We start from the raw sequence: 22149 nt of genomic DNA on the forward strand, positions 1-22149 counted from the left end.
TTGTACCTTAAAGGGTGTGGTGTTTCCAGAGGAGCTACTGGAAGCCGATGCGCCGCTTCTGGGTAGCCGCTGAAGGATCTGCGCAAAGCTGTCCATCATCGCGTTCCGTTGTCGCTCGAGCGCTTCTTCGAGCAAGATTTTGATGGGATCTCCTGCCCCCTCGTCTTTCTTCTCGTCCGCCATGGGAGGCCGTCGGGATTTGCGAGGCTGGTCTTGCAAAGGTTCAACCAGTTCAAGCCCTAACTCCTTATATCCCGACCTTGTTGGGGACATGCAAAGAAAAACAGAGAAAAAAGCAGACCGCTCTGATACCACTGATCCGGATTTAAACAGGAACGCAACAAATTACAGAGATAACCATATACACAAAGATGCAGCGGAAATAATACTTCATTTCATTAATGGAAAATACTGAAATATGCTTACAAACAGAAATGGCAATAAACTAGCTAGGGCGATGGTAGCTTATCTCTGAGAAGAGATGTGATGGCTACATGCCTCTGAACTGTGTTACAATGAGGCTCGAAGGCCTATTTATTGTTGAGAAACAATGGAAAACCCTTAACATTCCAAAACCTAACCCTAGGAGATGAAACGCCAAACTGTGGGCCCCGTTTGGGTAAATTGGTACATCAACTTCCCGGGGTCGTAACTTTGGCATACGATCTCTGTTTGACGCGTACAATAGCTCGTTAGAAAGATCTATCCGAGCACTACCACTTTGGGAAGGGCAACATTGGTCCATGGACCCATGTTGCCCCCAGATTTCCCAAAAAACGTCGTTTAGGGCCTCAAAACGGCTCCGGAAGTTCAGGACCCGAAAAACTGCTAAAAATAGTAAGTTGTGCTACAATTAAGGAAACTGAAAATGCTGAGAAAGACAATGGTGGGGGTCCAGGTGGACTTGGCAGGTGGCCACCAATATCCACCTGGATCAAAGGTACATCAAGTTGATTTGCATCCGAACCTTCCAAAATGAACATTGTTCTGGTAAATAATGACACTATCTTTATGGAACTTCCTTCATAGTTGGTCATTTCCTTGTATCTACCTTCTAGTTGTTATACTATTGGTGAAGGATCCTGCTCTAATACCAATTGTTAGGAACTAGGAAAATATTGAAAGGGGTTGAATCAATATTTTGTACTGTTTAACAATATTTATGCTTATTTAAATTGTAATCAACAATCACATCACAACACCATATAGAAAACAATAAATACACATGAGACACAAATATTTACATGGAAACCAAAAGGGAAAAAACCAAAAATGTTATTTTCATTTATAATATAGGCTTCAAAGTGGTTTTACATAAAATTTACTGGAACCAACCAAAAGGAAGCACCAACTCCCTGATTTGTAGGCACCCACTTGTAGGAGGAACAAACCCCCAATATCTCAGCAAGCACCTGCTTGTTGAAAGCTCTGACTCCAGTATTTTGCAGGCACCGACCTGTAGGAAACACCAACCTGCTTGATCCTTTGAGGAACCAACCTAAAATAGGCTTCAACCCCTTGATGTATAGGCACCTACTTCCCTAAACCTTCATATCCATTTCTCATCAATTCCCAAACTGAGATATGGAATTATACAGTTGAAATATTATTGATACACTTTTTCAAATCCTTGATCTATCTTTCCATGCTGTATAGTTGCATGTTGCCTCTGATTTTATGACTTAATTTAATCACCTGGATGTGAGACCTATTCTTTTAGAAGTTTATTTATACAACTTAGCTCTCAATTTGTGAGATCCATGATCCATTCCTCTGCAACTAATTAGAATTTCATGAATATATTGATTCAATCAATTATCCTAAAGAATCATCTTTGTAAGTCTAACATACCTTAAGTTTCTTGTCTACAACTTTTGTTTACACTTCCGATATGCACTTTTCGGTCTCATGGTAATCTCATAAACTTTCATTTCATTTTTTTTCAATAAACTTTGACTTTTGCACTCTTAATTGCCCTCTCAAATCTGTCTTTGTAAATGCTTCTCTAGACTAGCACATTCTCTTCTCTTCAAAATGCAAAGTACTATAATACTAGAACTCTTAATATTTAAAACCCATGAATACTTAGATAACATAAATTATTCATTTTTATATAACCAAAAATGATTTTCCTTAATAATTTCCTAAATTCACTTTTTCTAGATTTGTTAACCGACATTTATTTTGCAATTTTCAAGTCTCGGATGCTCGAAATTGTTCCTTAACTAATTTTTTGGAATCTGAGGCTTAATTTTAGGACTTAAACTCCCTTGAATTCCACTTGGTGTGAGCACAAATTACATATCAATTAATATAACTAGCTATTACGCGTGAAGTAGGGTCATCGTTCTGACTTTGCCGCGGTTCATCACTTGAAGGCGTTAAATCATTGGTTATCCATGTCATTACTATTTGACACCTTCATCAACATCGAAAATCCATATCAGGAAATTTTTTCTTGTTAAACCTACAGCACGTTGACCAGAGCCATCTGATGTATGTTTTCACAACCATTGGACCATATTTCATGAAGTTTTTCACGTTAACCCCTTTGCGCCTTTTAGCTCCATGTCAAATACGGATTGTTGGACTAGACTCATCTTCGCTATTGAATTATATTGGATTTTAGAAAATTCCTTATCGCTCTTACATGTTGAGGTCCGACAATCATATATGTACTATCAATGCAAAACAACCTTTCCCATCAGATTTTGTTCTATGCTGGACCAAGGGTTATGTTCCACGCATATCAATTCACGATATCAAACCTGGGTCATTGATCTAACTCTTCCTTCGGCGTTGGATCACATTGTATTGTTGGTTGCACATTATTCCTTGTGTAGATTGGCATCCCATATGACTCCTCGGCCATTGAATCAAATTGACAACTGTCGTGAGTTCTCATCATGCACAAAACACACAACAACCCATTTGCATGTCATATGATCGAGATAGATTAGTACCATCAATCTGGTCTATGAATCAACCCATTTGCATGTCATATGATCGAGATAGATTAGTACCATCAATCTGGTCTATGAATGTGGCTAATGACTATTGATATCGGCAGCGCCTAACGAGCCATATATCAAGTATTAAATGCACCTGGAGATGCACGCGACATAGCTCGTTAACACGGAAAATGCCTTTTTTTATTTAGTGACGAGTTTTGCATTTTGCGTGTTAACGAGTTATGTCGCGTGCATCTCCGGGTGCATTTAATACTTGATATATGGCTCGTTAGGCGCTGCCTATTGATATCCCTACCTATTTACTTCACCAAAACCTTGGAGTAATCACTATGATCACCCTACTTGCATTGGACTATCTCGGAGAATAATTTCGAACCGAACATAGAACTATCGTATTCAGACTCAGAAACAAAACCAAATTTCCCATAAGGAATTGTTTGCAATATTAACCATTTATAAAACACCTTAATACGAATACGCTAATAATCACATTACCACCATTTGTGTACGAACTTATGCTAACTTGATAACACTCCCCCTAAGCTTGATATGGCTTGTCACCCATTACTTAAAATGATGACTATTTGTCAATAGTATTGCTTCACTTGTCATCAATGATTTGACTTTCACATCAATGATTTATCTTGATATCAATAACAAAATTTAGTGGACAACGCCTTTTCTTCCTAGAGGCCTAATTTTTAACATGGATTAATAGTTTTCTAGGCTTAGGGTTTCACATACCTCAACTGTTATTTATTGTTATGGTTTTGAATTATCTAGAATATTTTAAAAATATACACATGACTTGATCCACATGTGTGAGTAATTGACACTTATTTGTCATCCACATAGTATCATGGTGTTTAATAACATATTTTAACTTGTAGGAAACATCTATAATTTTCTCATGCAAACTCGAATTGAGGCCTTTTTTCACTATTGGAATGATTTTGGTGTGTAGAAAAACATCAAGGGGATAAGAAATATGCTCACAAAGTTTTAGGGAAAAAAATCATCATTTGATGCCTCAAATTGACTTTCAGTTTTGGACCCCAAATCACCAAACTGGGACTTCCCGTAAAATGGGTCCTACACTCCAATTTTTCCATCTATAAAGTAGCAAGACATATGCTAAATTATTTAATGATCCATTTTTCATTATGTTGTTATCTGTCATACCATCTGGTATTTGTGTCAAATGGTCCTATTTTCATACTTGGTATAGAGAAGGAAAAGTGTAATCCTGGTTGACTAAAGGGAAATCCAAAAGGAAGGGTTGAAGTGTGGAGGCAAAAATAAAAATGTACAGCCGATGTCCAGAGGCTGAGATCTAGAAGGGAGTCGAAAAGGGAAGAGTCGAAATTCAAATATCGATTTCCGAAACGATGAATTTCAAAGACGTTTAGGAATATCTGGACCCAATATCGGAAGGGATGGAGCAAGTGGTGTGTTAGAACCCAATATCACAAGGTTGTACCTCAAAGGAAAGTGATACAAAAAACCTCAGTGTTTTGTAACTCAAAAATTATAATTCCTTTGAAAGCATTGAAATTGCGGAGAAGGGAAATAGGAAGGAAATCATCGCAGAACCAAGGACCCCAAGGACCTTTTCTCTCTCCTCCGAGAAGACACATGGAATTCGGCAATTGGCCCTCAGGATCTGATGAAGCAGATGATGTCAACATGATGTGGTTGTACAGTGAACATATGGCAGTCAATTTTGGCATTTTAGATGAGACAATGGGGCAAATTCATGTGACATGTATCACCGCTCAGGAGTCACCACGTGGAGATGGTAAATTCAGAATGACATCATCTCAGAGATCGACATTTCGAAGGGAAGAGATTTTAGAACTCATGTGTATCTGAAAATTGAAAACGTTTTTATGAAACAAGCTTCTGATGTATCATTGGCACATGGTCATGTGAACCCAAAAGAACCAAGGGCATACAATAGGCCTTAGCACCTAGTGTTTTAAATGCACCACCTGGAGAGTATTTCAGAGTTTGGTTTATTGGAGGTAGGAGGCATCATAACTCCATTCTATTTACATTTCGAATAAGTTAGGAAATCAAGAGCTCTTGATGTTGATGGGCGTATGATCGTAGAAGAGCCAAAGGACTTAGGGCTTGGAGAGAGTTGAGCACCTAAGCAATTAAAGAGTATCAGAGGAAGGAAACATCGTAACTTTGTTCCAATTTCAATTTGAAAAACCTTCTGATGAAAGGAGCTCCAATGTGTTGGTGGCGCTTGGTTATGGAAACCTGAAGAACCAAGGGTAGAGAGTGATTACAAAGGGAAATAAGTCCCCGATAGGAGCCTAAACGATCTAGGAGCGAAGGGCCAATCTACTGGTCATAGCACCCAGTTTTATGGTGGAAATGCGATAAGGGGGCTAACAGCAAAGGGGCTAAAGCATCAAAAATTTATGATTTTATAATTTTTCTTCTAAATAGGGTTACGATGTGCTCTGGCTCTGAAGTTGCACTATGGTGTAATGTTACGAGATAGAAAGGCTTTAATACTGCAATACAAAGAGTATGGAGGATCGATGGGTCAGAAACTAAGTTATAGAGCACCTCTAACACCACCACACTTGATCAAGGCCTACTCTAGAATGAGGGAATTTAAGCAGTTAGAGGGAGAAAGTGACAGTTGAATTGGCAGATAACTGTGGGAGGAATACCATGACAGAGGTGTGGCCATATCATCATCCCAAAATAATATAGATACTGGAGCCTACGTCCACCTAAGGAAAACAAAGGAATCATCATGAAAGATATTTTTCTATGTCAATTATGACACCTTATGTTTCTCATGTTTTGTTAATTTTTTCATTTTCAAGAAATGAATCAAGTCTATTAGGTAATCATTAGGACATCTAGTTCATTTTCATGCTCAAATAGTTGGTAGTTCAAATAGTTGTACCATTTTGAGATATTTTGTAATTATTGATTGAATAGTTGTAGCATTTTGAGATATTTTATAATTATTGGTTGAGCCCTCTTTCCCTATAAAAGGGAAGAGGAACTCAGTAGTAAAGGCTCTCAAATCGTGTTTTTAGAGGTTCTGAATTTTGTGGTCGAGGGTTCCAAATAATGTTTTCAGAGGAGGTTCTAAGTTTAGTTCTATTTTTGTGTTCCAGAGGCTGTATTTGTTTTGCATATTTCACAAGTTTAGACCTGCAGCAGGTATTTCATTGTTAAAGATTAATTGAAGAAATTTTCTGGTGATTCCAAGCATTGGGATATGTAGTATGTGTTATACTTCTCTGTTCATTTCATATGTCTATTTTATTCTCCAAATAATGTGTAATTATAGCTATTGGATTAACTCTTAAGTCACAAATTTACTTATGTTATGTAATAGATGATGGTCCCTGTGTGATTGTAGATTTATCTATGTTATGTAATAACAAATGATACCTATGATATTGTATATTTACCAATGTTATGATATAATAGATAGTATGTGTGAGACATTGAATGAAAGCCTTAAAACGTGCTCCATAATTTCTATAATTCAATCCTTTTATCTTGTCATGATTCTATTAGGATTTGTTGCATATGATTACGTGTTAATCCATCCCTCTGCACCAAGTTCCTCTCTTATGTTTCTCCTTTCCATCTCCACTACAACGACAATGTTAAGAATTCTCTGTGTGCTACCACCAAACTTGAACATTTATTCTTGGGAATGACTGTTGGGTCCCTATAATACTAGTAATTACCCCATTACTATTGTAGTTGCATCCCTTATTAATATTTTTGTGCCCCTATTATTCCCATATTGTTATTACTGTGCCCCATAGAATCCCTGTATTGTTATTTTTGTGGCTTTATATTATTATTGTTAGGTCGGCTGGGTTATATTGTGACTCCTTAGACTCCTATATATAGAAAGGAGGTTTCATCATTTGAATCATCCAAGAATTGTTCATTTATGTAATGTAAAGGAGGTTTCCCCCTCGAAGAGGCTAAATTCTAAGGCGTTGATCTATCTTTTCTATATTTTCTTGAGCTAGTTTCATAACATTTGGTATCAGAGCTTTGGATTCTAAGGTTTCGCTGCTCCAAACAGGTCATCCTGGAAATTTCGCTATAACGCTTTTTCTGCAACGTTTCAGAAGTTGCAAAAAAAACCCATTTGAGAAGAAATCGCGCTGAACCTCGGGTCCAAATTTCAGAGCTTTTCGCGCTATATTTGCGGAGATATGATCTGAGGAAGTTGGTCTTTTTGTAGACTTCTGATTTACATTCCAAACAAGTGACCTGGGGAAAATCATCATAACTTTCTCTCTGGGGATCAGATTGAAATTTTGTAAGAAGTTACAAAAAGAGGACGAATTTTAGTTTCTTGTATGCATTTTTCAGATCCAAAGGTAGAAACAATGACTCGTGGCACGTCGTACAAGTTAGCTCTACTGAACTAGTCTATAATCAAGTCACTGTGGGAGATTTCACATAACTCTTCCTTGGAGAATCCAATTTGGGTCCGACTTGTGGCATTGGAAAGAGGACACAGAGGGCTACTGTAGGTCACAAATTCAGAACTAGATGATCAGAAAGTACAGAGGTACATCAGAGGCAATATCGAGCTCCTACAAAGTGAAAAAAGGTGTGTAGATTTTCTTAAATTTTTGCTTAAGCTTGGTTTGAAAATTTATTTTGAAGGAATTCAAAGGGCATAGTAGAGGATTATTATCGGTAACTGATGCCTTGAGGAAAGAAAATGCAAACGCCTAGTAAGGAACCTAAAAGCTCTAGAATGACTCATGAAGAAGAGGAAGAAATGCTACATGATATATCAAAATTACAAGAACAAGTGCAACAAATGTCACTGTCACAAAAGCTAATAGAAGCTAAGATAAATGGCGTGGAAGCTAAAATGAATGCCATGGAAGCTAAGATGGACAACTTGAAGATAGATTTGAGCACAAATTTGAAGACAGGCATGGCAGATTTGAAGACAGATTTGACAAATTTTCTACAAGAAATACTTACCAATGGTGAAAAGGTAGGAAAGGAAACTCATGATGCAAACAAAAGAAATTTTAATCATGATTTCTTAGACTCTAATGTGGGATCAAAAACCCACCATATTCCAAAAATTGATATGAGGAATTTTGATGGCAAGGATCCCGCAACATGGATATTACAAATGGAGCAATTTTTCGATCTCAATAATGTGCAAAACACACAAAAGGTATGTATTGCAACTTTATATTTGGAACCAAATCAATTTGTATGGTATCAATGGCTTTTCTCTCGTAAACAAATTATCACTTGGGAAATTTTTACGGAAGAGTTAATAGCACATTATGAGGATACAAAAAGCAACACTTTTTTTAGCCAATTGATAAGTCTCAAACAAAAGGGTTCAATAATGGAGCACATTGAGGAGTTCCAAAAATTGAACGTAAGGGTAAAAGATATTCCAGAGGAACATAGGATTGATGTGTTCATAGGGACTTTAAAGGATAATATCCAACATGATGTTCGCCTTTGGGAACTTGATTCATTAGAGAAAGCTTTCAGGTTAGCAAGAAAAATGGAAAGCAAAATTATGGCAACCAAGAACCATACCACTCACAACTATAAAGATGGAAGCGTGGTTGCTCCTAGTCTTCCACAACCTATAATGTTGACACCACAACAATTGGAAGAAGAAAGAGCAAAAGGGCTTTGTTACAGTTGTGATAGAAAATACACTAAAGGTCATAAGTGTGCTGAGAAGAAATTATTCTACATAGCTTGTGAAGAGCAAGAAGAAAAGGAGCAAGAAAGGTCAAAAGAAGAGGATATAGTCCAGGAACAAAGCCTAGATAAAGAAGAAATGAATCTGACCATATCTTGTAATGCATTAGCGGGAATTAACACTCCTCGAACCATCAAGATAGAAGGACAAATCAAGAAGAAAAAGGTACTAGTGTTGATTGATTCAGGAGGTACCCACAATTCTATTCATTGTAAGGTATCAAAAGAATTGAATTGCTTCTTATACCCAGCACCAGAGTGTGAAGTGATGGTTGCAAATGGAGGAACAATAAATTTCTCTAGAAAGTGCCATAATATAAAGCTATCGATGGGAGAATATGTATTGACTAGCCCAATGCTTTCCGTTCGAATGGGAGGTGCTGATGTTGTACTAGGAGTACAATGGCTACAATCCTTGGGTACAATAGCTTTCAATTTTCAAGAACTTTTCATGAAATTTTCCATGGAAGGAAAGGAAGTTGAATTAAGGGGTATTGTAGGGAAACTGGGAAAAATAATTAGCTCTAATGGTATGACAAGGCTTCTAAAAAAGGAACAAAGGGGTGTAATTGCACAATTATGTTCGCTAGATGTTTCCACATTGCAATCATCTATTTCTCCAGATCTCCAAAAAGTCTTGGACAATCATTCCAAGGTATTTGAGACTCCCAATGGTCTCCCGCCTATTCGTGATCATGATCATGCTATTCATTTGATTCCAGGAAGTGTTCCTCCAAACATCAGGCCGTACATATATCCCTATGCCCAAAAGAGTGAAATTGAACGTATGGTTGCAGAAATGCTAGAGGCTGGTATAATTCAACCGAGTCAAAGTTCTTTCTCTACACTAGTAGTATTAGTGCACAAGAAGGATGGATCATGGCACATGTGTTCGGATTATAGGGAGCTCAACAAGCTCACTATTAAACATAAGTTTCCCATTCCCGTCATTGATGAATTACTAGATCAATTGCATGGATCAATTTACTTCACCAAGTTGGATCTTCATTCAGGATATCATCAAATCAGAATGAAGACATTCCAAAAACAACATTTAGAACTCATGAGGGTCATTATGAATTTTTGGTCATGCCTTTTGGCCTTAGCAATGCACCTTCAACATTTCAAGGTTTGATGAATTCCATTTTGAAACCATTCCTTAGAAAATTTGTGTTAGTATTTTTTGATGATATACTAATCTACAACAAGTCTTGGAAGGATCATGTTGAACATGTTGACAGGGTGCTACAACTATTGGAGGAGAAACAATTATATGCAAAAATATCTAAATGTTTCTTTGGAGTACAAGAGGTGGAATATCTGGGTCATATTGTATCTCATGAAGGAGTTCAGGTAGACCCTAGCAAAGTTAAAGCCATTAAAGAATGGAAAATCCCCACATCCATAAAGCATCTGCGAGGATTTCTCGGGTTGACAAGGTATTATCGCAAGTTTGTTAAGAATTATGGGAGAATAGCAGCACCTCTAACAACATTATTGAAGAAAGATGCATTTTCATGGACTCCAGAAGCAACAAAGGCCTTCGAACATCTTAAAGAGGCAATGTGCCAAGCACCGGTCTTAGCTACACCGGACTTCAGAAAAACCTTTATTGTGGAATGCAATGCTTCAAGAAATGGAATTGGTGTTGTTTTAATGCAAGATGAAAGACCCATTGCTTTTGAAACTCGTCCAATCAAGGGAAAGTTTTTACACAAAGCTATTTATGAGAAGGAAATGTTGGCAATACTCCATGCACTTAAGAAATGGCGAACCTACCTAATGGGAAGACACTTCAAGGTAAAAACGGATCATGATAGCCTTAAATACTTTTTAGAACAAAGATTATCCTCTGAAGAGCAACAAAAGTGGGTCACAAAGATGTTGGGTTATGACTTTGAAATCATCTACAAAAAATGGAAGAAAAATGTGGTGGCAGATGCACTCTCAAGAAAGGTTGAGGATGTGGAAGCATTATTGTGTGCCATTTCTATTATCCAACCACATTGGATAAATGAAGCAAGGGAGGAATGGAAGAATGACGAAGAAGTATGGGCACTTATTCGCAAGTTACAACAAGATTCCAGTACGTCTGATACATTTAGCTAGCAAAATGATTCTTTATGGTACAAAGATCGCTTATACCTCTGTAAGAATTCCCAACTAAAACAAAAGATTCTTATGGAATTGCACACTTCTCCCTTAGGAGGGCACTCAGGATTTTTAAAAACTTACCACAAGGTTAAGAAGGAATTTTTTTGGGATGGCCTTAAATCAGATATGCAAAAATTTGTGGCGGAATGTTTGGTTTGCCAACAAAATAAAGTTGAAACAATTAAGACACAGGGTCTATTACAACCTTTATCCATTCCAAGCCAACGTTGGGAGGAGGTTTCAATGGATTTTATCACAGGTTTACCCAAGTCTAAGGGAAAGAGTGTCATCATGGTGGTAGTTGACAGAGTTACCAAGTATGCACACTTTTGTGCATTATCACATCCATTTAAAGCTAGTATGGTTTCTACTGCATTTATGGAAAAAATTAAAAAGCTACATGGAAACCCAAAGATTATTGTAAGTGATAGAGATCCCATTTTCACTGGAAATTTTTGGACAGAATTATTTTCTTGTCTTGGTATTCAGTTAGCTCATAGCTCATCTTATCATCCTCAATCTGATGGGAAAACTGAGATAGTAAACAAATGTTTAGAAGGATATCTTCGTTGCTTTGTATCTGATAAACAGACACAATGGGTCAAATGGTTGCCTCTGGCTGAATGGTGGTATAACACTTCCTTCCATACAGAAACCAAAATGACCCCATTTATGGCACTTTATGGATATCAGCCACCATCCATCACATCATATTTAAGAGAAAATTCTAAGGTTCAAGCAGTGGAACATCACATCGAACATCAACAACAAGTCCTCCAACTCTTAAAGGATAACCTCGTGTTGGCACAAAATAGAATGAAACAACAGGCAGATCAACATCGCAGCGAAAGAAGTTTTGATATAGGTGATTGGGTATTCCTATGACTACAACCATATAAGCAAATGTCCCTCAAGCAAGCTAAGAAGGATAATAAATTATCACCAAAGTATTATGGTCCGTACAAGGTGTTGCAAAAGATTGGTACTATGGCATACAAATTGGAGCTTCCTGCAGCTTCTCGATTGCACCCAGTTTTCCATGTTTCATGTTTAAAGAAGGTTATCGGCAACAAGCTCCCAGTTTAAACAATATTGCCAGAACTTGACGAGGAAGGAAAAATTATATTGGAATCGGAAGCATTCGTAGAAACAAGAACTCGATAGCCACGAAATCGATCAATTTCAAAGTATCTTATCAAGTGGAAGAACCTATCAGCTGAAGATTCCACATGGGAGGATGAGAATTTTATACAGAAGCATCCAGAACTACTCAAGTGTTGAGGAAAACACTTTTTTTGAAGGAGAGGGGCATGTTGGGTCCCTATAATACTAGTAATTACCCCATTACTATTGTAGTTGCATCCCTTATTAATATTGTTGTGCCCCTATTATTCCCATATTGTTATTACTGTGCCCCATAGAATCCCTCTATTGTTATTTTTGTGGCTTTATATTATTATTGTTAGGTCGGCTGGGTTATATTATGACTCCTTAGACTCCTATATATAGAAATGAGGTTTTGTCATTTGAATCATCCAAGAATTGTTCATTTATGTAATGTAAAGGAGGTTGCCCCCTCGAAGAGGCTAAATTCTAAGGCGTTGATCTATCTTTTCTATCTTTTCTTGAGCTGGTTTCATAACAATGACATGTTGTTTATGTGCATATTGAATCTAGCTCTGAGAAAGGTAATTGAACCAAAATATAAGCCATTTTACATTTATCTCTTGAGCTACACTGATTTATCTTCAAGAGAGACTAAGATTTCCAAGGAACTGACCTATCCTCAACTTGGGGGTTGCCTCTAGGAGCTACAACACATTATATCTCCCCATTTATGGAGAATTTTGGTTCCCAAAACCTTTTACTAAATGAGGTGATCAAATTTTTCATCTACCTTCTCCTTGGAGTACCATATGGCCTTCCTTTGAAGTTTCCCTTCAATCCAACCTATTAGAGGTGATCCTACCCTTTTTGGTGGTTTTTCACTTGTTCTACAAATCTATATCTCTAACCAATAGTACATAATATTCTAGTGCTAAGTCATGTATGGTAGGCAGGACCTTCTTATTAATTTATTCATCCAACATGGAAATCTAATAGAATTTCATATTTTTCACATTCACTATTGAGTAAATATGAAAATATAGTGTTGGAAATATTTTTGTCATTGATGTCATAAACAAGGGTAAGCTACTTATGTCCAAGCTAAATATTGGCAAAATGAACATTCTTCAAAATATTGTTTTTGGAGTTTTGGTGCCCCATTTGGATACCCTATATTTGAAGGAATTTGTTGGACACCTAATCCTCAATGGGTTAGTGTGGAAGCCGAATAGACAAAAGCAGTCCAAGAGACCTTGGGATGTGAAACCCAATGGTCATATGTACTATAAATGTATATCTCTTGTTAATAAAAATTGTACTGTCATGTTTTATCTTTCATATTGTTCTTGCTACCCATGTGTGTTTAACATGGTATCGGAGCTGGTTCGTTCATAACCTTCTCAATATTGTGTAAGCCACTTGTTTTTGTGGCCTGTGTAAACCAACGCTTCTATGTCTTAATGAAGCTTGTGGGTTTGTGATCATTTGTTAGGATAAATTCATATTGCTCATTGAGATTGAAGTCTGGGATCTTTTCCACTGTAACTTTTATGGCATTATGTGTCATTTGCTGTTGTGCAATCATTCTCCTTTGTAACATATAGCTCGACATTCAAATGCTACCTCTTTTGAAATGTATACCTTGACTTTTATGATCCGGACATCTAGCCTAAATTACCACCATTTGTACCTCGCTTATGCCTCTACCGGTTCACTGTATTATTCTTAGCCGTCAGTTATGACATTTAGAACTAATCATTCTCTTTGAACGGGTCAGAAATGGTTCACAACTAGGAAACGTCCTCTCTACATTCATATAACTCTCGGTTCTACAATTCTGAGTGTAACGCACATTCCAGCTATCTGAAAATAGAGGCTTGGGTATTTTTAAAACCTGTCAACTCTGCAGAACCTTCTTGCCATTAATTTCTCTGTTGATCCTATCAGTTATAGACATAACATTTTTCACTAGCCTATTCCCTTCTGCTACGCTGCTCCTATAGCTACTCCACCTGCATACAAAACACTGCTCTTTGAAATGCTCCTTAGACTGGTACGCTGCCGCCCATACCAAACGTATTTCCTACATGCATAATGCCCTCAATCGATGACCAATTCTCTTTGTTCAAAGCTGACGATTCGAGTCCTTGGCTCAGGATTGCAACATAATTCTGAACAATAACTGTCATGTTCTCATAAGATGTCCCCTTTCCTCTCATTTTATGGCAACAGATGGGAATGAAGAATAGGTGAGCCTCCTCGGGATTGTCTGTGCGAAACCTGCTATCTCGAATGTTCTGGAAGAAGTAACCCTCGCTCGCATATTTCCCTGTCAGCTTCCTCGGGGTTTGATAAAACGTTTTCGGATCGCCGTCAGGATAAATGTAAACTTTGAATTTTTGCTCCATTTTGGCATAAGTTCTATTAAAAATATCGGCCGAGGGAAAAACCAAATTCGTAGTGGCGGATGCTTCATTCTTGGGGACTTCTGAAAAGACCTGATGTCGTTGCTCCTTGATGGGGGTTTGGACCGGTGGCCAAGGTAAATCAAGATGAAATTGCAGAGATCTGAAGGAGATAAAGATGTAAGAAATAAGTGACAGGGCTATAACTGTGACTACCCATCGCTGTGTGGAACACATTGCAGTGGCGTTGGCGTTATTGATGCCCATATTTACTTCAGGGAGTTGTTGCTTATTGGATTCTGATTAAGATTACCAGAAAGAAAGCGATTTGAGTGCTCTTTATCAAGATCCTGAGTACCCTTTATCTAACTCCTTGCTTATTGCTCCGGTATTGTTTTGTTTGAATGTTTCACATCTGTGCACCATACAACGTGTTATATTTGTGATATATTTCCATACAACGATGACCTGCTGGCGACGCAGAGCGCTAGGCTTTGGGCTGTCATTGTAAAGACGTTCTCGAACTTCCACCTGCTCTGTGATATACCGAATGTACTTGCCCGCTTCCATTCCAAAAGATTGTGCTGTGGTGATAGTCGGGGGACGACTTGCCTCCTTGTGCTATTTCTCTCTACATCTTTGATTCTGGAACCAGACTTTGATTTGCTTCACGCTGTTGGTATTTCAGAGAAGTTAAGCGACAACTTCGGGATCCTTGATTGGCTTTTCTATTTGGTGTTCCGCAGGAGAAGCTACTGAATGAGCTGGATTGGTGGTTTCAAAGTATCCATTTCATGTTCCATCTAGAACACAATCAGGTCCAGAAGTATCCCTTTGGTGCTATGAGCTTTGTATTTCCTTGTCAACAATTGTATTTGGCTGCAACTCCTCAACCATATGGGCCTCTGAAGTGTTTTTAGGATCATTTCCAACTTCTTTTGTAGTTTCATCAACTGTTGCATGTTCAGATTTAGCTTCAACTGAAGTGACTACAGTTTCAATATTTTGATTTTGTAACTTGGAGGGACGAGATATATCAATGCTTGCAGTTTCAGCAATTTGATCTTGTACGTAAAAGGGACAAGATGTATTGATGACTGCTGTTTCCACATTTATATTTTGTACGTTAGTGGGGTGCAATGTATTGACTGCAGTGCCAACATTTTTATTTTGTTCCTTGAAAAGGAAGGATGTATTTTCAGTATTTTGATTTTGTACAGTGGAGGAGCATGATGTATTAGTGGGTGCTGTTACAGTATTTTCATACCGTACCTTTGACAGGAAAGACAATAATCGCAATAATGCCATGAAGATGAAAATAATTTGTTCATGGTGTCTTTGATATTTCTTCTGAATTTGGATTGAGATAGCTTTGAAGATAAATTATTCTGCCTAATGGAGTATTAAAGTATATAGAAGTTATCATCTTATTCCAAAAGTTGTATGATTTTACCATTCAGCCAAAACCTGGTGCAAATCGAAAGAGGAGCCACTTCTAATATCTTTATAAAAAAAATAGGTTAAAATAAGTGTATTTAACAGAGTTTGATTTGTTGATAAAATGGGAAGACTTTATGGAGTATTAGAGTTATTGAACACACTAATACACTCTAGTGCCAAAAACATAGTCAACATCAACAAAGACACTCTCTGTGACATTCAGAGCTCCCTGCATAATGCACATGAAAAGATCGATTTTTTGCAGCTTGAATCACAGCTACAGCAAGAAGAGCTACATCAAAATAGACATCATTATGAACATGTTTCTGTTCAGAACATTGAGACTGCAACCCATCAGAAGCAAGTCAATAATGTTAATGTTCATTCAGATAAAACAACAATTGTACATGCAGATGCAGAAACTCAGTCTGCACTTCCCAAGCCCATCATCAGACCTTGGGAACAGCTTGTCCACAACAAGCACAGAACTAGTCTTGGATATGACAAGGACTTGTCCTTTCATATTCCAGACTATTCAAAGCCCATTTAGTTTCATAGTGCTGGATTCATTCATGACAGTTCACTTGCTCCTCATGACAGTTCAGCTTCAGCTATTCCAGACTCTACCTCTCTTCCACAACAACAACAACAACAACAGATTGTGAAATGCCAACACTGTGACCGAGTTGGCCATCTGAAAGATCACTATTTTGATCTTCTTCCATGTAAGCACTGTCATAAAACCAGTCATTCTTCAAACAAATGCTTCAAAAACAAACGTCCTGCAAGAACAAAGATTCATCTTGGATGGATCGCTTCTTGGAAATGGGCATCAACAGCCAAGAAGATATTCCAAAACACATGTTAGAACTTGTTCCAGAGTATTGAACAGTCTTGCAGTTGAGTTTTCTCCATCTTCTCACCTTGTATCTAACAGGGGGGGAAATGATGGTCAGTTACAAGCTTCAAAGCCACATCGAGCGAGCCTGAGCCACAACCTGCCACACCAGTTTCAGAGTTATAGCCAGAAACAAAGATGCCTGTGAACATGCCTTCAGTTGGCAATCTGGGACACTTCCTCTAGCAAAAGACTTCAGCTTCTTGCCAGTTTTGGAAGAATTCCAGGAACACAATTGAGAACACTTCCTCTAGCAGAAGACACCAGCTTCTTGCCAGATTTGGAAGAGTTCTAGGAATTGCATTAAGCATTCCAGAGTTGTTGGTCATCCTTAAACCATCACAGGTTGAGACCTCCCTTTCATGGTTGAAGGTATCCCTCTTCAAAACAATAGGAGCACTTCCTCTAGCAGAAAACTTTAGTTTCTTGCCAGTTTTGGAAGAGTTCTGGGAACTGCACTAAGCGTTCCAGTGTTGGTGGTCATCCTTAAACCACCGCCCTTTATACCAACATTTCAGAGAGCACATTCAGCCTAGTGCTGCCATGCATTTTTACACACTTTGTATTACAGCTCTCTTCTTGGACTCATACATAACCCTTGGGATTAAGGGGGGAACGTTGGACACCTAATCCTCAATGTGTTAGTGTGGAAGCCGAATAGACAAAAGCAGTGCAAGAGACCTGGGGATGTGAAACCCAACGGTCACATAATGTACTACAAATGTATATCTCTTGTTAATACAAATTGTACTGTCATGTTTAATCTTTCATATTGTTCTTGCTACCCATGTGTGTTTAACATAATTTTTAGTTCAATTGTCTAGCTAAAAAGGAAGAATTAGATATATTATTTAAATCTTATTTCAATACCTGTCTGACAGTATATGACACTCCCTCTAACTCAATAGGAATGACAAGATATGAAAGATTTCATCAATATGACCCATGTAAAGTACAAGCAAGTTGACCGAATCCATTTTACATGTATGCCACATATGTTAATGCACAAACACTATAAATAAAGTGAGTATGAGTTCATTTGAACATAATACAAGAAAGAATAGTTCTAAGATCATAAGAGGAGCTAAGGAATAACTTTTGACGAGATTCTTGGAGTCTAAAGGTGGAAGAAAAAATGTGATATAGGGTGAATGAGTCATATAGGAATGTTTGCTATAACTTTTTCTTAGTGATGTTTCATAATTTAATACTTGGAGCATATATATAGAATATCTTCATGTACATGTACTTCAAATTCCAAACATTGTTTGGCTATAATTTTATATATATGGTCTAAGGAAGTTAGGCTTCTTGGATGCTCCTGAAATTTTCTTCAAATAAGTCAACTTGGTATTTTTATTGTATCATTCCTTTTGTGATGTTTGAGAATCTAATATTTAGAGAAAACAGAGAAGAGGTATCAAGTTGCTTGTGATAGGAATTTTAGACCTTTTTTCAGTATAATTTTGAAGATATGATATGAGAAATTTAGTGTTCCTCAATGCTCCTCCATCATGCCTCAAATAGGTCATCTTGGATTTTTTTCTTATAGCATTCTTTCTGAGTAGTTTCATACTGTGAAATTTAGAAAATATAGAGAATAGATCTCACGGTAAATGTGATCAAAATTTGAGGCCTTGTTTCACTATAATTTTAGAGATATGATATGTGGAATTTAATGTTCTTGAATGCTCTTAAAACATGCTTCAAATAGGTCAAATTGAAATTTTTTCTATAACTTTTTTCTGAGATGTTATAGAGTGTGAAATTTAGATGAGATAGAGAAGAGCTATCTACATTCTTGTGGTAGAAATTTCATAATCAGATTTGCAAAATTGGATGTCATGGAAAGTTTTGCAAATTCATTCTTGGGAAGAATCTAAAAGCAACAATATTTTGGAAAAGGTAGACTTGCTGAAGGAAGAAGCAACAGGTAGACCTAGTGAAGGTAGAAGAAACTAATAGAGAATGAGAAAGACATAAGTAGCAAGAATACTTGGTGAAAGTAGAAACAATTAACATACATTATGAATAAGTAAGAATACTCAGTGAAGTAAGTTGGTACCTACAATTATTTGTAGCAACAGGGATTTGCATCTCCTCTAGGTTGGTGACTACAAAGAGGCAGAGGGTATTGGTGTCTCATATAGATTGGTGCCTACAAAGAATAAAAGGGGATTAATGTCCCTTATAGGTTGGTGCCTATAAAGAAACAAACATGATTGTTGTCTCCTATAGGTTGCTTCCTAAAAAGAAGCATAGGGGGTTGGTGCGTCTTGTAGGTTGGTGCCTATAAAACAACAAAGGGGATTGGTGTATTTTGAAGGTTGGTGCCTAAAAATTGATGAAATAGTATGTTGGTGCCTCCATGATCTTTCATCTAAATAAGTTTTGTGGTTTTCTCTTATAAGGATTTCCACGTATATCTTGTGTTACTTGTTTATTTTTTGAGGTTGGTGTTTTATAATGTTCAAGTATTTAAATAAGTAAAAATTCTCATCAATTGATTCCTCCCCTGTCGCAGTATAATTGTGAATCTAACATATATGGGTACTTGTTGGGATAGGGTCCCTACTGTCAACTTTTGACAGTTCAAGCAATTTGTGGTTATAATTTTGTAAATAATGTAAAGTCTCCGCGAAATGTGGAAGTGGATCACGCAGTTAAGTAAGAGTCAAATAGGCTTTAGCCCCTTCTATGGGTAAGTGATAGGATGGATTTAAGACTCACCCATAGGCCATGGGCCATGGTATTGTAATAGAAAGGCTATAAATATTGAGTCACAATGAGTCTAAAAGAAGATAATTGAGGACGAAGATCTATTGAAAGGTAAAGGTGCTAAGGCAGGAAACGTCTGTTTCCTGTACTTAGGAAAAAGGGGAAGGCTCCTGTAGCTGAGTGCGTGGAGACCTTGGCAAGTCCGCAACTGAGTGCATGGGCCCCTGCAGCTAAGTGCGCAGGGTAGAAGAGTCTGTAATTTGAATGTTGAATCTAATAAAGATAGTTTTGGGTTGAATTGAATGCATCTGTGCCTTGTTCTTTAATTATGCTTAAGTTAATGTATCTTCTATCTATAAGCTACTTTGTATAAATTAATGTGTTCTACTACATGAATCTGTTGCATATTTAATGTCTATGCATGAATATTATAATGAACTATTTTCATGAAGATATTATATAGAATTTTTATTTATCATTGTTTGGAAAGGGAAGATCTACATGAAGGTAGATCTATGGTTGCTATTTACTGAGCGAAAATCATGAATCAACCTCCTTTATACCTCATAAGCACGATCATGTACTTTCGCAAAGACCTAGAGGTCAATTTGATAGGGTTGCAGTAGCAAATAGTAGGAAGGTATAGATCTATCCGAAGGCATATCTAAGCTATAAATACATATCACATAGTCTTTGGATACAGAAACCTCGTTCTAGCATCCCCCAATACTGCTTCAAGTGAAACTGCAACCTGCGCCGCGTAGGTTGTTGCTGAAAGGGCCAACAGTTAGGGTTTTCTTGGCTGGCGCAAATAACTCTGAACCTGGGTGATGCCCCCTTAAGCTAATAAATGGTTCCGTTGCTGGGACTGGGATCTATCTAAGAGATGTGTGATGCCGAATAAGTGGTTTCCTATGAAGAAAGAGATCAAGAAGTGGATTGACTAAAAATTGCACGCACTTGCGACTCAAGAGAACAGGATCCCTAAATTATCCAAGGAGTAGTGGTTGCAAAGATATTTGTACACAGACAAGAACAAAGAATTCTTTTGTTTCTTCCTCGATGAACTGCACGAGTGGATGTCTATATTAGTAGATAGTGAGGGGATGTGGAGGATCGATAGCCCTATAGTGTGGACTCTGGAGCTGGTGAGACATCTGGAAGCATTAGAAAGCAACATCGCGTGGGTCGTGGATCAATGGATTGATCGCACGCTTGGAATTTTTGTAATTGAGTTCGTGTTCAATATAACTATGAGCTATAGCGAAGCAGAACGTATGCTCTTCAAGAGACCCCGAGGTAAGTATTTGAAGCCATTGAAAACATGGATTAAAATGTTCTTATGTGAAAATCGGGTTATGCAATTACCTTCATATTTGGAGCTATGAGAAGTGGGAAATTCTTTAGAAGAAACGAAGGAACAAGCTCAGAGTACAGTCTGTTGATTGAATCCCCTTCTAGTGAGAAATAAGGGACATGCTGAATACACCACGAAGTGAAATATAGTTGATTAAGCATAGTATTCCAAGGGTACCTCATCCTTCCACTCTACCTCCACCTCCACCTCCACCTCATATGCCTACACCTTCACCTCCACCTCCACCGCCACTTCCACCATTCAACATGGTGAACATAATGAAGATGTTAGTTTTTAAAGGGGTAGGAAGCACATACCTGGAATGGTTCTCATTTGTTGCAAAAGTTGTGTGGATGGCACAACAGATTACGAATGAGACCATCAAGAGAGAATAGTTGGTCACAGCCTTACAAGACCGAGCTTTAACCTAGTATATCAAATACTACACAGATCACCCCAACACGACGATGACAGAAAATGAGCAAGCACTAAATAAAGAATTTAGAAAACCTAAGTCAAAGGTGCAGTCGGTAACTGAATTAAAAGAAATTTGACAAAAAATAGATGATTCTTCCTGGGATTTCGATTAGAGATTGAAATGCCTGATCAGGTAGGCGAATATGGTGATCTCAAATTCATAGCATCACGACTGGTATATCGTGTCTCTCTTACCATATTTAAGATTTTCGTTGTCACAAAAAAAGATAGCAACGCAAGCAGAAGCCTTAGAAATCTTGATGATGTTCGAAACCTCACCAATATAGGATGCAAACATTGGAGTGCAACAAATTCACTCACAGGTGGAAAGCCTGCACTTGGAGCTACAGGGCCTGAAGAAAGGAAAGGAAGCCCAGCGTGAGGTGCAAGTTTAGGTTTAGAGCTTGAAATTCAAGTGCCATGGGCACAATAAGGAACATTTCCTAGTTTTTCAGAATTATCTTACTTGGGAGGCGGGGCTGTCCCCTTAGGGTGGGGGGGGGGGGGGGGTTGTCCCCTTGAAGTCAGAAAATACCATTGGGCTGTGCATGGGAGTTGTGCCATGGTGTGCTATTTGTCAGGTTACTGGACAACATGCAGCAAATAATTGTCACTTACTACAAAAGTTTGTGCAGACCGCCCAGCAGTTGTTTTGCAATTTCTACAAGTCGGTAGGTCATGATGAGCATCATTGCCAGAGCTATGAATTGATCATGGATAGAACCCCTACCTACTGCATGCAGCTAGAAAATCAGCCTCAAGAGTAGGGCGCGAGTGGAGTGAGTGGATGATTCCAAGGTCAAGGAAGAGGAAGAGGAGGAGGGGCTGGTAGAGGTCGTGAACAAGTGATCAGTTATAACT

At 37.9% G+C, this 22149-nt stretch overlaps 1 protein-coding gene across 1 annotated transcript; it reads right to left on the reverse strand.

Moving 5' to 3' along the window:
- Positions 1 to 14038: 14038 nt before the first annotated feature.
- On the reverse strand, positions 14039 to 14665 carry LOC149186692 (xylogalacturonan beta-1,3-xylosyltransferase-like). The gene has a single exon (XM_089409422.1). The coding sequence runs from the start codon at positions 14663 to 14665 to the stop codon at positions 14039 to 14041; it is 627 nt and encodes a 208-aa protein (XP_089265548.1).
- Positions 14666 to 22149: the final 7484 nt, after the last annotated feature.

The sequence above is a fragment of the Pinus tabuliformis genome, chromosome 3_1 (assembly GCF_031772625.1).
Source record: "Pinus tabuliformis cultivar Carrire ecotype Pingquan chromosome 3_1, CPIR1, whole genome shotgun sequence".
NCBI classification, from domain to species: domain Eukaryota; kingdom Viridiplantae; phylum Streptophyta; class Pinopsida; order Pinales; family Pinaceae; genus Pinus; species Pinus tabuliformis.

Excerpts from the sequence above, each read along its gene's own strand:
- LOC149186692 (XM_089409422.1), bottom strand. The coding sequence starts at position 14,665 with ATGGGCATCAATAACGCCAACGCCACTGCAATGTGTTCCACACAGCGA.